Raw genomic sequence first — 20,604 nt, 5'->3', positions numbered from 1 at the left:
GTCCTGGGTTTTACAAGTTACTCCATTATCAACACCGGTTTGTACAAGTAATTGCATTATGCCTTTTCCTAACCTTGACATAGTGCAAATGACATTGACAGTAGGAAAAATGTTTATGCTATCAATGTTGGAAATAGATAAACTTATGATAGAAAAGGATAAATTAAATTACGTAAATATTTCACATAAAATTTTGGAATCTGTCCCTGCGTAAAATGACGACTAAAGGTTAAAAGGTATAATTCTCCATCATTTGAATTTAAAGGATTCCCTATAAAATATTAAACATGCGTTTCAAACTCGCTATTGCAAACTGTATAAAACAAGTTTATTATTGCTCTATAAAACGGAAAGGTTATTACTTAGATGCATGATAAAATTCGTTATATATAGAATGATTCAAAACTAGAGGAACAAACTTCTAGCGGGGGTAGGATACACCTAGACGACTCGGTTGGTTTGGTTTATTTGATTACTGCAAAGTACACGAGGGCTATCTGCCTAAGGGGAGAGATGCATCCGTGGAGGACTTTCTAAAGGAAACTGGTTCGTATACACGTTACGTATCCTAGACGACTCGGAATTCCATAGCAATGTGGGTCGGAAATGCAGTCCCAAGGAGATTAGGGCATTATTAGAGGCTGTCGCAGAAAAACCGTGGACAGCCACCCGCAAAGGAATGTGAAATGTGAATACATCGTGATCGCAAATTGACATTGTGAATACATCGTGATCGCAAATTGACATTGTGAATACATCGTGATCGCAAATTGACATTGTGAATACATCGTGATCGCAAATTGACATTGTGAATACATCGTGATCGCAAGACCATCTTAAAGATGGGCCATTTTAAAACTCGCAGGGCATTTCAAAACGTCCGAGATTCCATGCCTTATGCCTCGTTACGAAATACCTCGTTTCCCTGTTAGGGACTTATTTTTATGGTCTTTAAATGTCAGTTTGCGATCACGATTAATTCATATTTCGATCCAAACACCTCTGCTGATGATTGTCGACGGTTTTCGTGCAACCTCCCCCCCGCCCACTATCTCTCGTTATGACTGCCAATCCAGCCCTGCATTACTATGGGATTCGAACTCTGTAGCTGTACTCTACCCCTCCTAGAAGTTTGTTCCTCTAGTTTTGAATCACCCTGAATATGCGTATACAATAATACGTCCATTGCAAAGTTTGATTTCTTTCCTACGAACAAAAATATGGGTGTTATATATAAATATATGACAAAAATTTTAATTTCTTTATTTCGTAACTGCAATTCCTTAAAGGTAGCTGCAAATGAGAAAAATTCCTCTTTTCCCAGACGATAATAAAGCGTTTCGAAAATATTATCAGTTGATAAAAAAAATATGAATCGGTAAGACTTCGACTGATATCTGATAACTTCTGTCACAACGATTCATCTCATCGTATTAAACGACAATCACCTCATATTGCGTCATTTCCTATTTATCTTTTCAATCAATTCATTTCCTCATTGCATCCTATCCTTTACTCTCTTACCGTTTTCCTTCCTTCTACAACTGGTATTAAAAGTAATTGCAGGAAATTATCTCAATCCAGTTTTTTAAACATGACATAATATCTGAGTCGGATATTTTACTAGTTAGACAATGTTCAAATCTCTGCACATTAAAAAGAAACGCCTTTCTTTTTAGAATTGCATTTTAAAACTGATTGAGAGATTATTTATTGTTTGAAATGGCAGCTCAGCGTGAGTTTTGGCTTCCTCAACGAGTCTGTTCCACCTTGACCTTCTCCCAATAATGATGCGACTTCGATCGGTATGATAGTTAAGAGAATAATGGTTACTTCGACAGAGGGCCCAGATTCTAATACTGCTTGAGACACAGAATGTGGTAGCTTTGTGGCGTGGAGTTATACATCTGCTGCGTGAAAATCTTTTTGAGAGGTTTTTGACAGAGATCACTAATGATCTAGAAGATAACAGGAAATTGCATTCCGTTACACTATAATTGGAAGAGAAAAATACAAAATTAAAAATTTAAATCAAGCAAAGAAGAATAATATTTGGCTATATAATACAGGTTTTTGACAATTTGAATCATTATATCAACTCTAAAGCAGCTCCTCTGAATGTTTTTAAATTTTTAACGTTTGTAAATATAACATAAATTCAATTGCATATATAGTTGCGTGCATACGGGTTCGTAATAGATTGAATGCACTAGTCTGATTGTTTACGTTCCTGTATTAGAATGGCGCCGAAATGGATGAAGTAGTTTCGATTTTAAATATCCTTAATAAAGTCAACCACTCTCGGTCTATTTAAACCAAACTGCATACATTTAATAATAAAACATTCACACGTAAACCTTTAGTAATAATTCAGCAATACAGATAAGCTTTAAAATAAGAATTACAACAATTACAGGTCAGCTACGCATTTAGCGACCAAATACTTCAGACGAAAATCTCAAAAACGTGTTACCAACGCAGGGCAAAGTGGAAATTAATTCGATAGGGTGGGTAGTAAACACTGATAAAAAGTTGATAAAATTTATTCTTATCGCAAGAAATAAAACAAAATGCTGAATTTCCTCCCAGGTATTCGCACAATATCACACAGAAGTTATATTTTAAACTGCTAAAACGTTAAATAGAACGCAATCCAAAGCGCAGAGAAAGCTAATCCGATCTCACCGCAAATTTGCTACAATTGATAACAATAACTAAGTAAACAACTGAACTGAGATGTTTCTCTCCGACTTTTTAAAGCTTTTTAATTGGGCACGAGAATCTTCTGGTAATTTCTGTTTTCTCGAGGTTTCTGGAAAGCAAAACAGTAGAATTACGGTCACAGCTAACACAGTAGTCGATTACATTGATTCAGTTTAAATATAAATTACGAAGTGTCTATTTATTAAATGCGCGTGCTCCTATATTTTTACTTTTTCGGCGTAGATTTCTCTTAAAACTCGCCACGCGCTACATTGCACGGGGAAATAAAACAATTTTAATTACAATTCTACTAAAAATAGTTAACTAAATACAAAATCCGTAACAATATATATAAATCACTACTTCCAAAAAAAATTGTAATAAGTTATAGAGGTTATTTTAATAAGCTAACAGTTATTGTAAGTTTAAACATGCTTTACTGTCAATTCTCGTTTCTCATCTACTATTCCCTACCAGAATGAGATTTTAGTATCGCGTTTTATGCAAATGAATTAGAAGGAGTATTTAAGGAAGGTTCAACTTACTTCGAGAGAGAGAGCTTAGGAATCCTTAGTCGCGAATGTTTGCCGTCTGACTTCTTCATCCTTGAATCTGTTACGCTCGGCCGTATTGTACGTAGCTGTTGATAATCGCCGGCTAGGTTAAATTCAGGGCCAACTACGTTAGGTATTTGTGTCTAGCTTCGGCTAAGTCTGTTTAGTTTAGTATTCGATTAATTTCTTATTTTCTTATCTTCAGTTAAAAGCTCGAGTGAAGGCCTTTTTGTAAGCCCGAGAAGGGGCCATCTGTTATTATTTGAGTGAATAAAAGAGTATTCCAACCATTATCTAGATTCTGTCGTAAATATTCGAACTCAGCGACAAGTCGCTACTTAGTTCATTAGGTTCCTCTACATTTTAACATAGACAAAGTACTGAGGGACATTATAAAGTAAAAAACGTGAAAAATATTACGAAATTAAAACTAAAAATAAAATAACAAATTTTCACAAAATAATTAAGGTGCACCGAAAAGCAAGACAACTTATTATAAAGATTTTTGAAAACTTAGCCTTAGGATTTTTAGCTATAATTTCTATGGGAAATTATAGCTAAAAATCTAAAAAAAAAAAAAATAAAAAAAAAAAAATAAAAATGTAAAGTAGCAAATTAAAAATGCCTCGAGCTTGTGCATCGTTAGTCGGGCGAGGCCATAATATGTCTCATTCATAAAATGTGTGTTTATGCTTATTACAGCTTTCTGCAAGAAATGGCGGTAAGTTCGTTTTCTCTTTGCTCCACTCATTGATTTTCTATAATTTTATTTTGTTTCTCACGCCTTTGCAATTTTCCTTGCAGTTCCCCTTCTTAAAGATTCACAGCTTAGAGATTAGCATACCTGTATGAGAAAACATTATATTTATATTACTCGTATATTGACTTCCTTAAGAGAGTTGATCACACTTAATTTTAATTGAAGCCAATACTTCAGCAATCTACAAAAATAATCATTTTATTTACAAAGCAACTTGAATTGTATCGATAGTTCATTATCTACCCCTTCGCAACAACTAAACTAACTTTCTTTACTCAGAAGATAAGCGCCCTCTAACGGCGATACAAAAATCGTTTGTGGGGTTCTTCAACAACCTGTTTTCCTAAATCTGGGTCAATTGAGGTGCTAGTAATAGCCCTAAAATGTTAGCCACCAAACTGTCGTAGGTGCTTACGTTTTATCCCGCTGACTAGCCAAGTAACGAGATTTTTTTTATTAGAATTCCGCAGCAACAATTGGCGACTGACGACCGTTGCTTTTCGCCAACGGTCTACGGAATAAAACCTAAGTTCTCAGGCGTATTATAAATACCAAAATGTCGTCAGTTTTTTTTTTTTTTTTTAATTTATTTTCATTTACATTTATTTACTAATTGCTCATGAAGAAGAAAATCTATGACAGGTAGCCTTTCAAATCAGTCGAAATTTATTTAAAATCTACGCTAATCTAAGTTTGCTTTTTTATTTTCTTATTTTTAATAAGCTTAAAATTACAACGTTCTTTAGATCAAAATTTTACTTCCTTAGTTTCTCTTTCGGAAATCTTATTTGCTTATTAAGCGAATCGCCTATACTACCGCATTGATTATAAGCTGAAAAGATTTTCGTGTTTTTAAGTATCAAAATGCAAAATATCGTGACATTATGCACTCGTGATGTGCAGCTATCAGAGGTAGAGATTATTCGGGCAACTTAACTGTAGCTTTTCTTAGGAAAGACTATGTTATTTCACGGTTTAATTTTGGACTGCCGCCAAGAACCAAGTTTCTAAACATTTATTAGATTTCTTTCATGTTTCTCCTATTTCATTACAAACACAGAATCCTACCAGAACTCCTACCAGATTTAGTCATTCCATTTTAAGCTATGGTGATTTTATAATACTGCGCTTTCTAGCTGATAAAACATATTGACAAGCCCGCTTCGAATATAAAATACTGAATTGTTGTTGTTATCTTGTTCATGTAATTCATGGAAGAATGGTTGCCAGAACCTCAAGGAGGTTGGACTTCTACTTCCACCCCCAATTTTGAGGGAGAGCACCTCAGTGGTGGTCCGAAGACCTCCACCCCTCTCCCCTACTCTCTTCGGCTCGCCATAGAGTGCCCCCATGCCTCAAAGACACTATACATTTACAAACATCCATGCCTTCTCCGGGATTCAAACACGGGTAGAAATTAATGCCAATATATATATATATATATATATGACTTGATAAAAAACCTGATTTAAATTTAAAAAACTCATTTTTTATACATTGCACTATTATTTTGCATTATTTTTATCAAACTAATTTTAAGCTACTACTTTTAACTTTTAAGCTACTAATTTTAATAATTCGGATATGGTCAACATAACAAGTTTATGTTCTGAAAATATGCAGCAAATTTTTATTACTATATGTAACACCAAATGTAATAATGATGTGTATTGTTGTTACTGTCTATTTGATTGCTTACGTCACTTATAAATGGATTTAGATGGATATCCGGCTTGGACGATATGGTATCTTACGGGGGATAATTCATATTGTGAAACTAAGGGTGAGGTTTGATTCTCAAGTAAGGCTTAGTTGTGTTTACACTCTCTCTACTCCTTCCCTTTTTATATACGATATCTTCCTACTCTGGGCAACATTCTCGATGATGAGATGGCTAAATGACCGCGGCGTTCAACCTCTCCCAACAAATAAATGCTCAGATATTAGATTACATCAAATTTCAGTTAAACAGAAATAAGTAATTCATTAAATTATGCACCTTTTTTTCTACACTTCATTTGAATTTATATCCTCGAACTATTCTAATTTAATTAACCGATCCCTCAAAGCAAGTTGAAAATGACATCAAAAACTACAAATTTTGAAATTAAATATCTCGGTCAATTTTTTTTGTTCGAGAATCAAACCTCTTATACTTTTCTTTTTTCACAACGAGCATTGAACTTTACCAAATATAAGTGCAGGAACCACAAGACCATTAAATGTTAGATTTCTTTATTTGTCGAAAATTAATTTTATTAAAAAAAAATTGACATTGTAAAAGAGGAATATTTTCGCCATTCAAAACACTTCTGTAATTGTAAGTATATGACTACGACCAACGATTGCGGAAATAAAGACCGATTAAACGGTTGGGTGTATATAGATATATATAAATTTGGAGCTGCCGATCAAAATAAAAATAGAGAGGTGCACAACTAGATGTTATAGCAATCCCATACACAAAATTTCATATTCTACGGCTAATCAGTTTTGAGTTATGTGTGATACATACATACGTACAGACGTCACGGAAAAAAAAAATTAAATCCATTTTACATTTCGTTTGGAGATAAAGAGCACTTTATTCTGTCCGTACGTGTAGGCGTCAAGCAAAAAAAAAAAAAAAAAAAAAAAAAAAAAAATCGTCCAAATGGATTGGGGAACGGTCAGAATAGATATTTCTGATGAAATATGACACCCGAATTTTTTGGCCATTACAGTATACGAAAGTTTTGTTGCGAAAGAATATAAAAAAAGTTAAAATAAAATTTCTTCACATATCGTATAGGAAATATCTATTAGGCCTTTTTCCCCTTCTTGAAAGGAGTTTCTGATTATCGGAATATACTGTAGTCGTAGTAAATCCAAATAAATGTTTATTACTAACTGTTTCAGTAAAGTCGTCTTTTAAGTAGAACTTCTAAAGCAAGGTACTGTGTTTTCTATGCAGTTAAAAAGATAAATATCTCCTTACTTAACCTCATTTGCATTCTGAAATAGACTGTTCCGTCTGGCGATATGCCAGTATGAATTTTAGAATTCCTAGAAATAATTAACTTTTCTTTTCAGGAATGGGAATTTTGGAAGGTAGGGAAGACATCTTTGCAGAACTCAGGGCGAAATTCTGGTCCACGTACAGGGTAAATCTTTCTGATTTGTCTTAAACTGTGTTTAAACATTTTAGATTTATTCGCTTATAATTTGCTTTTAAAATTCTCGCTTAACCCTGCTTACTTTGTTTGGAAATGCCGTGTGTTCTTTATTTTTTAATTTATTGTTTATAATAAAAAAATAATCCTTAACTGTGAAGTAATTATGTAGCTTGTCAGTATGACAAACTCATGATTACATTTAACGAGTCATGAAAAATAATTAATGAATGCACGTCTATTTTTTCCTATTTGCATTCTAGGTTACGTACGTTTTCAAAAAATAATTTTTTTTGTGAATAATAACAAAAATGAGGCTTTAAATTAATTTTAATGTTATACCTCTTTGCTTGAAATAGCTTAAAGTTTCAAATACCTTATTCCTCTCGTCGACAGGAAAATTATGTAAAGCAGTTATTGGCTTCTGTTTTAGTTCTCTCGTTAAACTGTGTCCATTCCAAGGCCTCTGGTTTGAAATGCTTATTAATAAATTAATATATAGGGTGTCCATAAAGTTTCCGAACAACTTTACCCTATTATTGTGGACACCTTTTAAGAGGTAACGTTTTTATTTTTGTTACGTTTTTACACGTATACCAAAAATTCCCCCCAAAAGTTTATTTAGGTTTTATATACACATAATGTAGGGATCTGAAAATACTCATGTCACAAGCGAGGTGCGAGGTGAATAGGAACGACCTGAAAATGAATGTGGTGTGGGATGCCGCAAGGCATGATTTTAGGACCACGTTACTTTAATAATAAAATTTAAAAATAAAAAAATTTAAAAAAAAAAACTTGAGTTTATCTCGATACATTCATAAATTACATTTGCCCACAACTGGATGACAGTCAACTAGAGATCAATTTGCCCTATGTGGAATTTATCACAAAACCTTGCTCGTTGTTTCGCTCGTTACAAAAACCTGGCTTGTGAGAGTGTTACAAATACCAAAAGATATCCATTCCCAAATAACGACTGTTTAAAGCTATTCAAGGACATTTTGGATATCCTGTATATCATGGTCAATCAACAAGAAATACAAATGAAGCTTTATCTAAATCCTACTTCGTTTTCCAAATTTGCACTTTGCAATATCTGTGCTTAGCAGTCAGTTCATAGCATATAAAACATGTAAATTTACACATGAAGACACATTAATTTATTAATTTATTTACAGATAAATACAAACTTCTCAAACCTAAACTAGCACAGATGTTTATTTTAACTTACCCTATATGTGGATTAAATAAACCGTCCAAAACCTTTCCTTGTATGGAGCTTTATTATAGGAAAGTCATACTCTCAGTTTACGATATTTGTCTGAATAAAAGATGGATATGGTACAAATGATTCCCATTTGTGTTGTAATACATATGGCGAAACTATTTACATAATTATCTATTGAAAATTTCATATTATTTTGAATAACAAAAGCATTCCTTAAGTGATAGAAGTAGTTTCTTATTAATGTTTCAGCTAAAGTCATTTATTCAAAAAGTAAGATCCTTACCAAGACATGCAGTTAAACGCTTGAAAATTCTTTCAGAAATTAATTTTCATTAGTAGTTACAAGCAGCATTTTTATTCGTAAATAGTTACAAACAGCATTCATAAGTGTTTACGAACAAAATTTTCGCACTGTTTCTGGGTTTTCCTCATAGTGTTACTTAATGCCTAATCATATCCAACTTTAACGTTCTGAAAAAGAAAAAAAAAAAAAAAAAAAAAAACCCTTTAACGTTAAAGACTGCAACTTTTAACGTTCCTATGAAAATTAAAGACAGACTTCTTTATTGTATGAATGAGGTAAGACCCATATCTTCATTATTTCCATTAAACTATCGTTGATTTATTAGATATTGAGATGAGGGTTCTCTTCTTCTGAATGCTAATATGAGCTATCATGAGTTCAAATAACGACATAAATATGGTGGTAGATGAAGTACACAGTTCAAAATAAAATGTTAGCATAAAATAGTATTACCAATAAATTGGAGAGAAAATTGTAAATAGAATTAGAGAGAGAACTACTATTTACATATGTCTGGAAATTAAAGCCAACAGCAGCAAGTCGAAGTAAAAACTGAAATGTTAAAGGCATTCAAAAGTGCTGAGATATTTCTTTTCTTTTTAATGCTTAGAAATTTTTTAAATTATTGTTACATTATTGATAAGTACGATTTTTCCAACATTAACTGATTCCCAAAGAGTAAGCAAGAACAAAATTTCCCCAACTGAGTTTGCAATTAGAGAAATTCTAAATTCAGATCGTCAGTCAGGCCTCGCCAAACCTATAACCCGCGGGTCACCGAGTGAGCTACTTGAGTTTCGAAAATAAAGTATAATGTATAAAAGTAAATTATAAAACATAAATATGAAAGAGCACTTGAAGAATACATAGAAAAGAACTGAAAATAAATAATCAAAGTAATATTTTTGTTTGATTAAAAAGTTGCTATAACGAAGATGCGTTTTAATTTTTAAAAAGTAAAAATTGTAACATAATTTCAAGGCGAAATCAAGTTTGGAAACTCTAATCAATAATCTATAATTAAAAAAAAAAACTCTTTGCCATTTTGTTCGCATTCGATTCAAGTTATAAATGCGATCAAATACGCTTACGCATGAAACTGATTTTAAGCAAGAACAGGAGCAGCTTAACTGCCGAAAGTTCAGATGCCTGAATTAATCATAAGATGATAATAAGTTCAGCATCGGTGGAACCATTGATATCGAAAAGAAAAACAAAGTTCATTCAGTTAGCTTTGTTTTTATAATAATTAAAATTAAATTTTTAATTTTTATGTTTAAAATTTAAAGCGTATTGTAATTATTTTCTCAATAGAAGTCTTATTATTCACCAAGGAAGAGTGTTCTAAAATGAAAATACCACTAAACCGAAACCTCTTCTTAATATACACATTTTGGTTGATTTTGACTGGCAAGCAAAAAAGTTGCTGACGCCTGTCGCAAGTCATATTATTGAAACCCCATTGAAAAAAGTCAATTTTGCGTATTATAATGCAGAATATTCTTTCCTCTCCGAGACGATAATAGGGTAATGTGGCCCGCAGCCCCGGAGCACTAGTAGCGCATGCCATTTTCTGTTCTTAATTGATAAGTAAATATCTGTACGTTGTTTTCGCGTTTTTATTTGCAATATGAATAAGGGTTAGATTCCCTTGAAAAATCCTGAGTGGAAGCTTCCTTTCCCATAAGCAGATAAAGCGGTAATGTGTTTTGCTTTGATTAAAAAATCCAATTATCATTTCTCCTTGCTCCCCCTTGCGACCAAAAATGTATTTTGCTGATGTTATTATTACATGTAAAAGTAATTATAAACATATCAATTGATAATGAGGAATTAACTGGATCACATTTTCAAATCATAAATTTTAATGTAATATTTCAGCAATTCTTTTCTCCAATATGCAATTCTTTTCTCCAATTCTTTCAATATGATTATGAAAGCAAGTAATAAAATCAGGGTGTACGGAAAATGATTTTATTGTAAAAATACAAATTTTAATAATGCTCAGGTATTAGTATCGTAATTAATATTATTATTTTATTTTGCTAACAAAAAAAAAAAAAAAAAAAAAAAATTAAAACGTTTTCAATAAAGGATAATAGTTATTCCTTCTGGTTACGCCTATTATAGAAAAATTTAGTTCGGCTTTGAAAGTGAGTTATAGGTTAGTAGATGAGTCATACATTAGGAGATGAGTTATAAATTATTGCATAACATATAATTAATCATGTTTAAAATTTTTTAACTAATTTAATAACTATGTTTAAAGCGTATTGTTATTATTTTCTAAAAAAAAAAAAAAAAAATCGTATTATTCACCAAGGAAGAGTGTTCTAAAATTAAAATACCACTGACCCGAAACATCTTAATACACACATTTTGGTTGATTTTGACCCGCAAGCAAAAAAAAATTGCTGACGCCTGTTGCAAGTTATACTATTAAAAGCCCATTAAAAAAGTTCAAAGTTAGTGACAAATGCATACTGTATAAACGTTTTTTTTCACTCAAAATATCGAAATTTGCCCAATATCTGCTAATACTGCAATAATAAATAAACTAAAATTATCATAAATCACTACAGCGGTATTTGAGACACCCGATCATTTTGAATGTAAATTTTCTTTGGATAAAAGAAATATCTAATTAGTTTACACCAATTTATAATAGATGGCAGCACCAGACAGAAATCATATTAAAACATACGTTACTTTTATCTCGTTTACATTCATTGCAATAGATGGCAGCACGTGTTAGCCATTCAATTACGTTAAATAATAATAGATGGCAGCACCAGATTATTTGAAAATTACTGTTTTTGGAGCTTTCACTTTTTATCCCAAATGTTAAGCCTTTTCCCGTTATTTAAAATTTTTTAGGCTTATTCTGACCTTTTCGCTTAAAACCTTTTTTCTTCCACTACACAATTAATATTTTTATCGAAAATTTTCAGCAAAAATTCATTATCTTACGTCACGTGTACGTCATAGATGCTGGAATATAATTAGCAAAGAAATATTTATTTTAATGCAATCTTTTTTTACGTAAACAAATATGAATATGTTCTAGAATGAATGAGAAGTCTCAAATATGTCTTCCACTAAAAAATTATTTTTACTAGCCTGTTTTTTGAAAATTATCTTTACATAGACATTCGGATCATGTAATAATATTCATATCTGAATCGAGTTCGCTAAATGTTTTAGAACATCAGTGGCCGAACTTTCTAAAGTTTCGCATTAACAATCTTCATCCCCCCCCCCACACAAATGTGATAAGTAGTTGCCGTATAAAACAAAAGAACACAATACATTTTTCAAATCTAAAAATTTATTTTGTTTAATCTGAAAAATTGGGAAAAAAACAGGAAAAGAAGAATTCGAAGTAGGTAATATAAATAACGATTACTTTAGGGGATAAAACTACTGCTTAAAATATTCTTATTCTCTGGCACGTAATCTGTAATAACTCGCAATTTAAATTCAGAATGAAACTCAAGTTTAAATTAATTGCTTATCAGATAAAATTCTGAATATTGTTATTAAATAAAAGTGCTAAATTCTGAATATTGTTATTAAAGAGTCATGATTAAAATTTTAGCCAATTTTTACTCCCAAAACATATTTTGGTATAATATTTAAACAACAAAAGTTATAAAAAATAAGTGCCCTTAAGTTTAATTCGAAATAAAGTATACACATAATCAGAAATTTCCGAAACTATTTAAATAGAATTAAACGCAATATAAAATTCAATGTGTAACCGACTTGTTTTTAAAAGCTTGAATTATTTTAGTAAGAGTGATATGGAATATGTAACAGTAGAAATAGCGTAAAATGCATGTAATTATTGGAATATGAAGGGGAAAACATATCTAAAAAGAATATTAGGATCTTAGCTTCTTGTCTTATTCATGAGAAAAAGAATATTATCTCATTTCAAAACCGTAAAAACAACTTTGTATTTAGCGTAAGTATATTGAAACACTCAATCGATTTCGAGGGCAGCTAAAGGTCCCTCCTCATCAGGAGAAAGAAATACCTAGAAAGAAGAAAACTAAAGGGAAGGAGTCTCAGAAACAGGTGGTCCTTATGAGCACTGCACGAGGTTATAACCGGATTTTTAATCAGAGTTACACTGGCCGCCTACTTTTACTGAGCCAGGCTATCTGATCAAACATGTAACACAAAGGACAAAGAATTAGCGAAGTTAAAAATAGGGAGCGAGGGGCAAATGCACCTTCACGCTCAAAATCTGAACTTCGAATAAAGTTCAGATTATTCTAAGTTCAGATTTTGAACTTAGAATAGTGCCAATAGAACTTAGAACAATAGAACTTAGAATAATGCCAATAGATGGCGGTAGTGTTTTTTGAGCGTGAAGGTGCAGTTGCCCCTCGCTTCCTATTTTTAACTTCGCCAATTCTTTGTCCTTTGTGTTACATGTTTGATCAGATAGCCTGGTTCAGTAAAAGTAGGCGGCCAGTGTAACTCTGATTAAAAATCCGGTTATAACCACGTGCAGTGCTCATAAGGACCACGTGTTTCTGAGATTCCTTTCCCTTTAGTTTTCTTCTTTCTAGGTATTTCTTTCTCCTGATGAGGAGGGACCTTTAGCTGCCCTCGAACTCGATTGAGTGTTTCAATATACTTACGCTAAATACAAGGTTGTTTTTACGATTTTGATTGTCCCATTAGCGTGTTTCTCTTCTAGTCTATTATCTCCTTTATTAATACCTAGATTAGTTTTTTTAGAAAAAAAAATTGTCAATGCAGTTATAACAATTTAATATTTTTTTGAAGAATAATAAAGCAGAGATAAATTACACTATCCAAATTAGCAACATATACTGATTTAACCAAAAATAAGTGTGTAGAGAGACATTAGGTAGTTTTTGGAAGCAGAAGAGATGAAAAATTAGCAATCGCCTTCGCCGGAAATCGAACCGCGGACCTCTGGATACCGGCCCAGCGTGCAGAACCACTACACCACGAAGGCACGTTAGGAAGGCGGGAGAAATACCTTATATACTCTCTCTTTTAAAGGGCGACTGGGGCTTTTAGGAGACCCAGTCGCCGAATCCTGGGTGTGGAGAATCCTCATCCAACACCCTTTTAGTTCGGGCGCCACTGTAGAGACATTAGGATTTTTTTGGAAGCAAAAGAGATGAAAAAATAACAACCACCTTCGCCGAGAATCGAACCATGAACCTCTGGAATACTGGCCCAGCGTACAGAACCACTACACCACGAAGGCATGCTAGGAAGGCAGGAGAAATACCTTATAACTGAAAAAAACAAAAAGACTCTATACTTCGAAAAATATAGACAATAGCACAAAACGATTTGTCAAAGAGATACACAGAAAGAAAAGGGATAGTAAAATATTTTATTGCCAGAATAGTTATATTTTTCACCCACGGATGGTGTTTCAGTTGGGCCAGAAGTTCGTACAGTGGCGCAGCACAGTACTCAATTCAAATAGTGTTAAGTTTAGGATTATGTGTCTTTAGATTGCCAATAGATGGCGGTAGTGTTTGTTTGTAAAAAGAAACTGTGATGTCAATTATGTATATGTATCAGTTCGTCTTTGGTGTTCGTAAATAAATGTTGTGTGGAAGAACGCTCCTCTGTTTATTACTTTAACTGCGATCCAGTCTGATTTATTAGAGATTTACACATATTTTGTTTAAATAGTATTACAAATGCTCACTGAGCCGACTGTCATCTTACATTAAAAAAGGCGATAAAAACTTGTGTGGCGTTGACGCACTCGGCTGATCTTACATAGTCAAAGGGGAAAACCTCTTCCTTCTTGTTCCGTGAAAGAGCGGCCAAATTTTGTCGTATCTGCATGCGCCCTGCGTGCGCTTGTCGCTGCGGGTAAAAGTATTAGGTTTGGTTTAATTTATTTGGTTATGGGAAAGCGTTCGAGGGATATATGCCTCCTTTAATATTAAATTGGGCGCAAATTATTGTTATGTCTTAGGCGTTATTATTAATGGTAAACGATGTTTAAAAACGTTTTTACACGAAATATGGTGTACGGGGAAGATTTTGAATAATTTCATGCACTGATTTATTTTGTTTACTTTTACTGCTCAAAATTTGAGCTATGATATCTCAAAATAATTTATATACTTTCGTTTAATCTTTATTCAATGTTATTTATTTATTATTTAATTTTGTCTTAATCTTCGTGCCAAGTCTAAAAATGTATACACAATTTTAAAGTTGAATTTATTTTCTACTTTTTAATTCCCATGCAATTCATATCGTAAGGAATTTCATGCGCTTCGTTATAGAATTGAGACATATTAGTTCATCAGAATGGCTGTCAGACACACTGCGATACTCCGCACATCATGGAAGAGAGTTCAACTATAATTCCTGTCGTATAATGGCGAATAACTTCTTTCAGTGTGAATAACATTTGTCAAATAACCTAAAATTACAATAAGAAAGGTCTGAAAACTTTTAGTATAGCTAAGCGCTTGGAAAACCAGAATTTAACCATTGGGTTTACAGGTACAGACCTACCGCGTTTGCTGTGCAACTCCCCCAAATTTTGGTAAATAACGCAGACGACAGATTCGAGTGTCTCTTAACTCTTTTCTTCTACCGCCAAAAGCACTTTACTTCGTTAGTATTTTAAGTGCCCCACAAACAGTATACAGTTAAGTTCCAATAACATCATGTTTGGGCTACGAGGAACTTCGAAAGGCACAATTCTCAGAACCCGCTCATTTCCAGAAAACCACGTAGCTACGTTACCATTTTCACTTACTACAAAAACTTGAACGCCAAACGGTAATCGATTATCGCTCACATTGTGACCATGTGATCTTTCAAAAGCAGAACTTTCGTCTGATTGGTTGATCTCTACGTGGGGCAGAGCTGCAGCCAAAACATTTTCAGCGAGGTTTCAAAAAATCTCGCGTAGCCGGTACATCGTTTCCGTAGCTAGGCGGGCCTTCTCTTCTAGCGGGGCTCTTTTTTCTAGGAATCCTCCCGTTTAAACCATTGCTACCAGAAATCTCGTTTCTCAGAAAAGTCCCGTCTAGCAGGGACCGTCGCTAGATGTGATAACCTCTTTACAAATACGGGTATTTTCTGCGGAAGTCGAACGGCCTAAAATGATACAGCATCCGGTATCGCTAACCATTATACCGATTAGGCCGACTTTGGTACAAGTACTGGTAAAAGTATGGGGGATAGCAGCAATGCACTAGATGTCAACTGGTAATGCCTTCACATACTAACTATCCCTAAAAAGTTTAGTTTTCGAAACCTTATAAGAACTTATAACCAGATTTCTTCTTCAGAGTTTTGTGAAACTCCCACAGTATATTGCTACAACGTGTGGCATTTCAGCCTGCATATGAAACAGCTTATGGTGAACAAAAATTATTTTTTATTAACTGAAGGCATCTTAAAATCTCTTAGTAAAATAAAAAGCAAATTACTCTCATGTCCATAAATTAAGGATAATTCGGAGTCACCCGGAAATCGAATCCTAAAATAAATATATCACCTGTAAAATCACTATACACATCTTCAATAATCATATGCAAATTTCAGGAAGTAACCAGATGACACCGATGGTACGTCACAATGACGAGAGTGTAAGAGAGTAATATATAAGGAATACAGGCAAAGAAGTAAAATTGTTCGCAGGCGCTTTATAAGCATTTCAGTGCAATAACCGAATGGTTATGACACAAAGGATGCATTTGGATGATTTTTTACGTGGTAGAAGTATCGGCCCTCTGGAATGTGGGCGTACCCAAATGGAACTATCAGACGAACTTGGAATTGCCCAGAGTGTCATCTCCAGGCTTTGGCAACGATTCCAAGATGATGGTAATGTGAGTAGACGTTACAGCACAGGTCGCCCCAGAGTTACAACGCTGAATGAGGACCGGTATTTGGTAGTTACTGCCAAAAGAAACAGGCGGAGCACAGCCTCAGACCTGTTTCGTCAGCTCTCTTCAGCCACTAGTACGACAATTTCAAGGCAGACCGTGTACAGACGCTTAGGGCAGATTGGTCTATATGCTCGTAGACCTGTCAGATGCGTTCCACTTACTGCAACTCACTGTCGCCAGCGGTTAGCCTGGAGTAGAGAGTATGCATTGTGGACACCGCAACAGTGGGCTTGTGTGATATTTTCCGACGAGTCCAGGTTTAGCTTGCAGTCTGATTCTCGCCGGACTTTCATATGGAGAGCTCCAGGTACCCGTTACCACCAAGAAAACATCATTGAACGACACCGTTACTGTGGTGCAGGAGTGCTCGTTTGGGGTGAAATTATTTTGGGTTCCAGAACTGACCTGCATGTTCAAATTGGAGCCATGACAAATCAAATCTATCGGAACGCCATTCTGGAACAACATGTACGTTTGTTTCGGGGCGCCATGGGCGCACAATTTGTGTTTATGGATGACAACGCTCGTCCTCACCGTGCAAAGATCGTAAGCGAATGCCTTCAATCGGTGGATATCACCTGTATGGACTGGCCAGCATTCTCACCGGATTTGAATCCAGTAGAGCACGTGTGGGACATGCTTGGCCGACGAGTTGCAGCCCGTCAACCTCCTCCTACACGTCTACCGGAACTTCGGAGAGCATTGCTTTTTGAGTGGTGTAATATCCTCCAAGATCAGATGGATAATTTGATACTCAGCATGCCTAGGCGTTGTACGGACTGTATTGCATCGTCTGGGAGACATACAATGTATCAACAATCATACCAACCATGTAATATTGGTTTTTTAATTTGCTCCAGGGAGAAAAAATCGCTATTTTTTTTAATAATATCAAACATATAGCATCTTTTTTTGCTCTTTACCTTTTGGTAAATAATACCCTTTGGTAAATAATGATAAATAAGCTTTACAAATAAGTCAAATTGGTTTTGCTTCTAACTCTTCCTTTGCCTGATTTTGCATTATCCTTAATTTATGGACATGAGTGTATAACATTTCTATTGATGTGAATCTATTGATGTGATTTTTCACATTTGAAAAGCAGGTTTGGGTTTTACATGATTTATTCAGAAATTTTTAAAGAATCCTTAATACAAATTGTAATGTTTTGCAGACATTAGTAATTGATTAGGGCAAAACAACTCGAGTACTATCTTCCTATGGGAAGAGATGCTTTCGTCGAAGACTTTCTAAGGGAAATTGGCTCCCATCCACGTTATACATGAGGAAAACCACAAAAACGCTCATGCTTCCAGCCTATTGACCTGGTATCAAACCCAGATCGAACTACCAGACAGAGGCTGTTCGCACAATTTTTACTCGATTTTGCTTTGCTATAATCGCCTGCTTCAATTTTTTTTCAACTGAAGCTTTATTTTTGAAAGTATAAATTATCGTCTGCTACTTGGCAGTGTCGCTTCCATGCAAAATGGCGCCTTTAAAGAAGCAGTGGATGGAAGACTATGTTTGTGCTCTTTCCGAAGAAAATTATTCGTATCAATTTATGAAAAAGCGATGTGAAAGCCTGGTTTTTCGATATCTAAAGCTACAATATTGTCAAAAAAAAAAAAAAAAAATAGAATTTTGCTTTACGTGGAAAATTTTTTCCATATACATATCCAAGGAAAAAACGGAATGTTTCAATGGTAAGATCTTTAATGGGAAAAGAAAACCCACCAGTTCAAGAACAGTTGCAAAATCCCTAAAATGCTCAATGCCAACTGTAAACAAAGTGATTAATGCTGATTTGATTTTTAAAAAGGAGAAAATACATAATGCGCGTCGTTTTTCTCAGCGACATACCGCCGAACGCAGAATTCTTTATGAGAAACATTTATCCGGACAAAAATGGGACAATGTAGTCATAGTAGATGAACCTTGGATTACTTAAATGATCGCAATAAAAAGAGATCCATATATTATCATCGAACAGGAGAAAAACTCTTAAAATCTGGTTAAAAAATGTAAAGAAAGTTTTTCAAAGGGATTAATGATTGTTGCTGTTTTTTCATATAATGGCAAATTAAAAATAACGAGAATGGAGGAAATGTTAACATCAACTCTACAAGGTTATCATGTACAACATTCAAAACACAAATATTTTAGGTTAAATATTTTTGTAAACATAATGAAAATCATCTAAAATTGTGCAAATAGACTTAGCACAAGGAAACTTAACGAAAGTTTCAATGGATTTACAAAAGGATGCAATAAGACACAAGAAAACTGTTCTTCTGCATAATTTCTACATTAGTAATTGTAATAACATAAACTGAAGCCTCTCACTGCACCTGCTTGCAATTTAATTTTTGCATCGCTCATGTGTCGTAGGCGATTAATGGCTTGAGCTAAAGATTGACCTTCAACATTCGTGACCCAAAGGCGCTCGCCAGTAATTTAAAGATCATGAACTCTCGAAGAAATATTAAGATGGAATATTTAATAAGCCTTTCACTGTAAGCACTGTCTAATTAAAATTTGCGTTTTGTTTTGTGTTTAATAAGGCTTTCATACAGGATGGACCAGACCACCAAGTTCAGCTTCGAAATCTAGTAATGTGCAGCTCCTTATTGCGATGTTTCCTTCACGGGTGAAGCTCTATCTCAGTGGTTCTCAACCTATTTTGTCCCATGTACCACTTTCGCCATTGCTGGAAGATCATCCCCCATTTCCAAAACTCGAAAAATACATATACACATTTATTTAGATTTACATTACTTTTTAATGCATTTTATAAATTAAACAACAAAAAGTAAAATAATGATAAATACTAAAACAGGAATAAAAGTACTTTTTTTTTTCATTCATAAACTGAAACTAATATTTAACAGCTAAATAAAAGGTCAATTGCATTCTTTCCCTTTGAAATTCTCCTCCAGGGGGGGGGCTGGGAATCTCTATTCTAGCTTTTATTGCAATTAAATTTCTTATGATTCAGGATTATTTCATTACTGCACGCATCTGGTTGCTGTGCGGGAAAAAAAAAAAAAAAAAAAAAAAAAACTGAGCAGAAATGTTATTTTTATACCTTTCTAATGCCACTTTAGAAATAGCTAACTATCGGCTTTTCAAAATTTATATCATACCTGTAATAAGTATCTATTTGATGTCATCAGAGTTGGGCATAATTTAATTACAATGTAACTGATTCAAAATTGAATTACATGTAACTACAATTACTAATAGTTGTAATTACGCATCTGGTTGCTGTGCGGAAAAAAAAAAAAAAAAAAAAAAAACTAAGCAGAAATGTTATTTTTATACCTTTCTAATGCCACTTTAGAAATAGTTAACTATCGGTGTACCTATCCAAATGATCAGAAGGTTGTTGATGCTTGTTCCTTGATCTATTGCACCAAGATATTTTACTGTACATTTATTTACAATTTATTTACAAGTCGTATGCCACCTGGCATGTTTACAAGCGTTATGCCTCCTGGCATGTACATGATAGACATATTCTGCCACCTGGCATGTGAATTGATACATCATATTAGTTTTCTGCCACCTGACAGATACGATGAAATTACCTCAATTAGCGGTAATACGCCCGACATTTTGGCGTGTCCGCTTCCCTTACGGTCTGTAACGCAACTCACTTTTTGTGCGGTGCGCCCTCTGGGCACAAATCACCGCAATCACCGAGGAGGCCAAAACATCCTCCCCCCCCCGATGAATTACATTCATCTTAATACAATCTTCAATATATGCAAACAAGTAAATGAAAAATATAGAAACTGAAAACACACAAAAACCTTCAAAAAGTATAAAATTACATATCACACTTACCAATCTTCTAGCAAAACATCTTATATCTTACTATATTGAAACGTTAACTATGAGGGTTAAACTAGAACAAACAAATAAAATTATTAGTACAATAAGAAATAAAAAAATAATAAAACATATTCAATA

At 33.9% G+C, this 20,604-nt stretch overlaps 1 protein-coding gene across 2 annotated transcripts in view; it reads left to right on the top strand.

The window, feature by feature from the left end:
• LOC118200859 (mpv17-like protein) overlaps positions 1-20,604 on the top strand; it is a 56,523-nt gene that overhangs the window by 14,455 nt on the left and 21,464 nt on the right. For both annotated transcript variants that reach the window (XR_004760157.2, XM_035372840.2), the window contains exon 2: positions 7,090-7,160. Coding sequence is in view for 1 of the 2 variants with exons in the window: in XM_035372840.2 (XP_035228731.1) it covers positions 7,090-7,160 (71 nt within the window). In the remaining variant the exon portion in view is untranslated. The remainder of the gene's footprint in view (positions 1-7,089; positions 7,161-20,604) is intronic.

This window comes from Stegodyphus dumicola, chromosome 8 (assembly GCF_044657685.1).
Source record: "Stegodyphus dumicola isolate Sdum_Otavi_A_Nest chromosome 8, ASM4465768v1".
Taxonomy (NCBI): Eukaryota; Metazoa; Arthropoda; class Arachnida; order Araneae; family Eresidae; genus Stegodyphus; species Stegodyphus dumicola.
The sequence above is the reverse complement of the archived record's forward strand: the minus strand, read 5'-3'. Positions and strand labels throughout refer to the sequence as shown.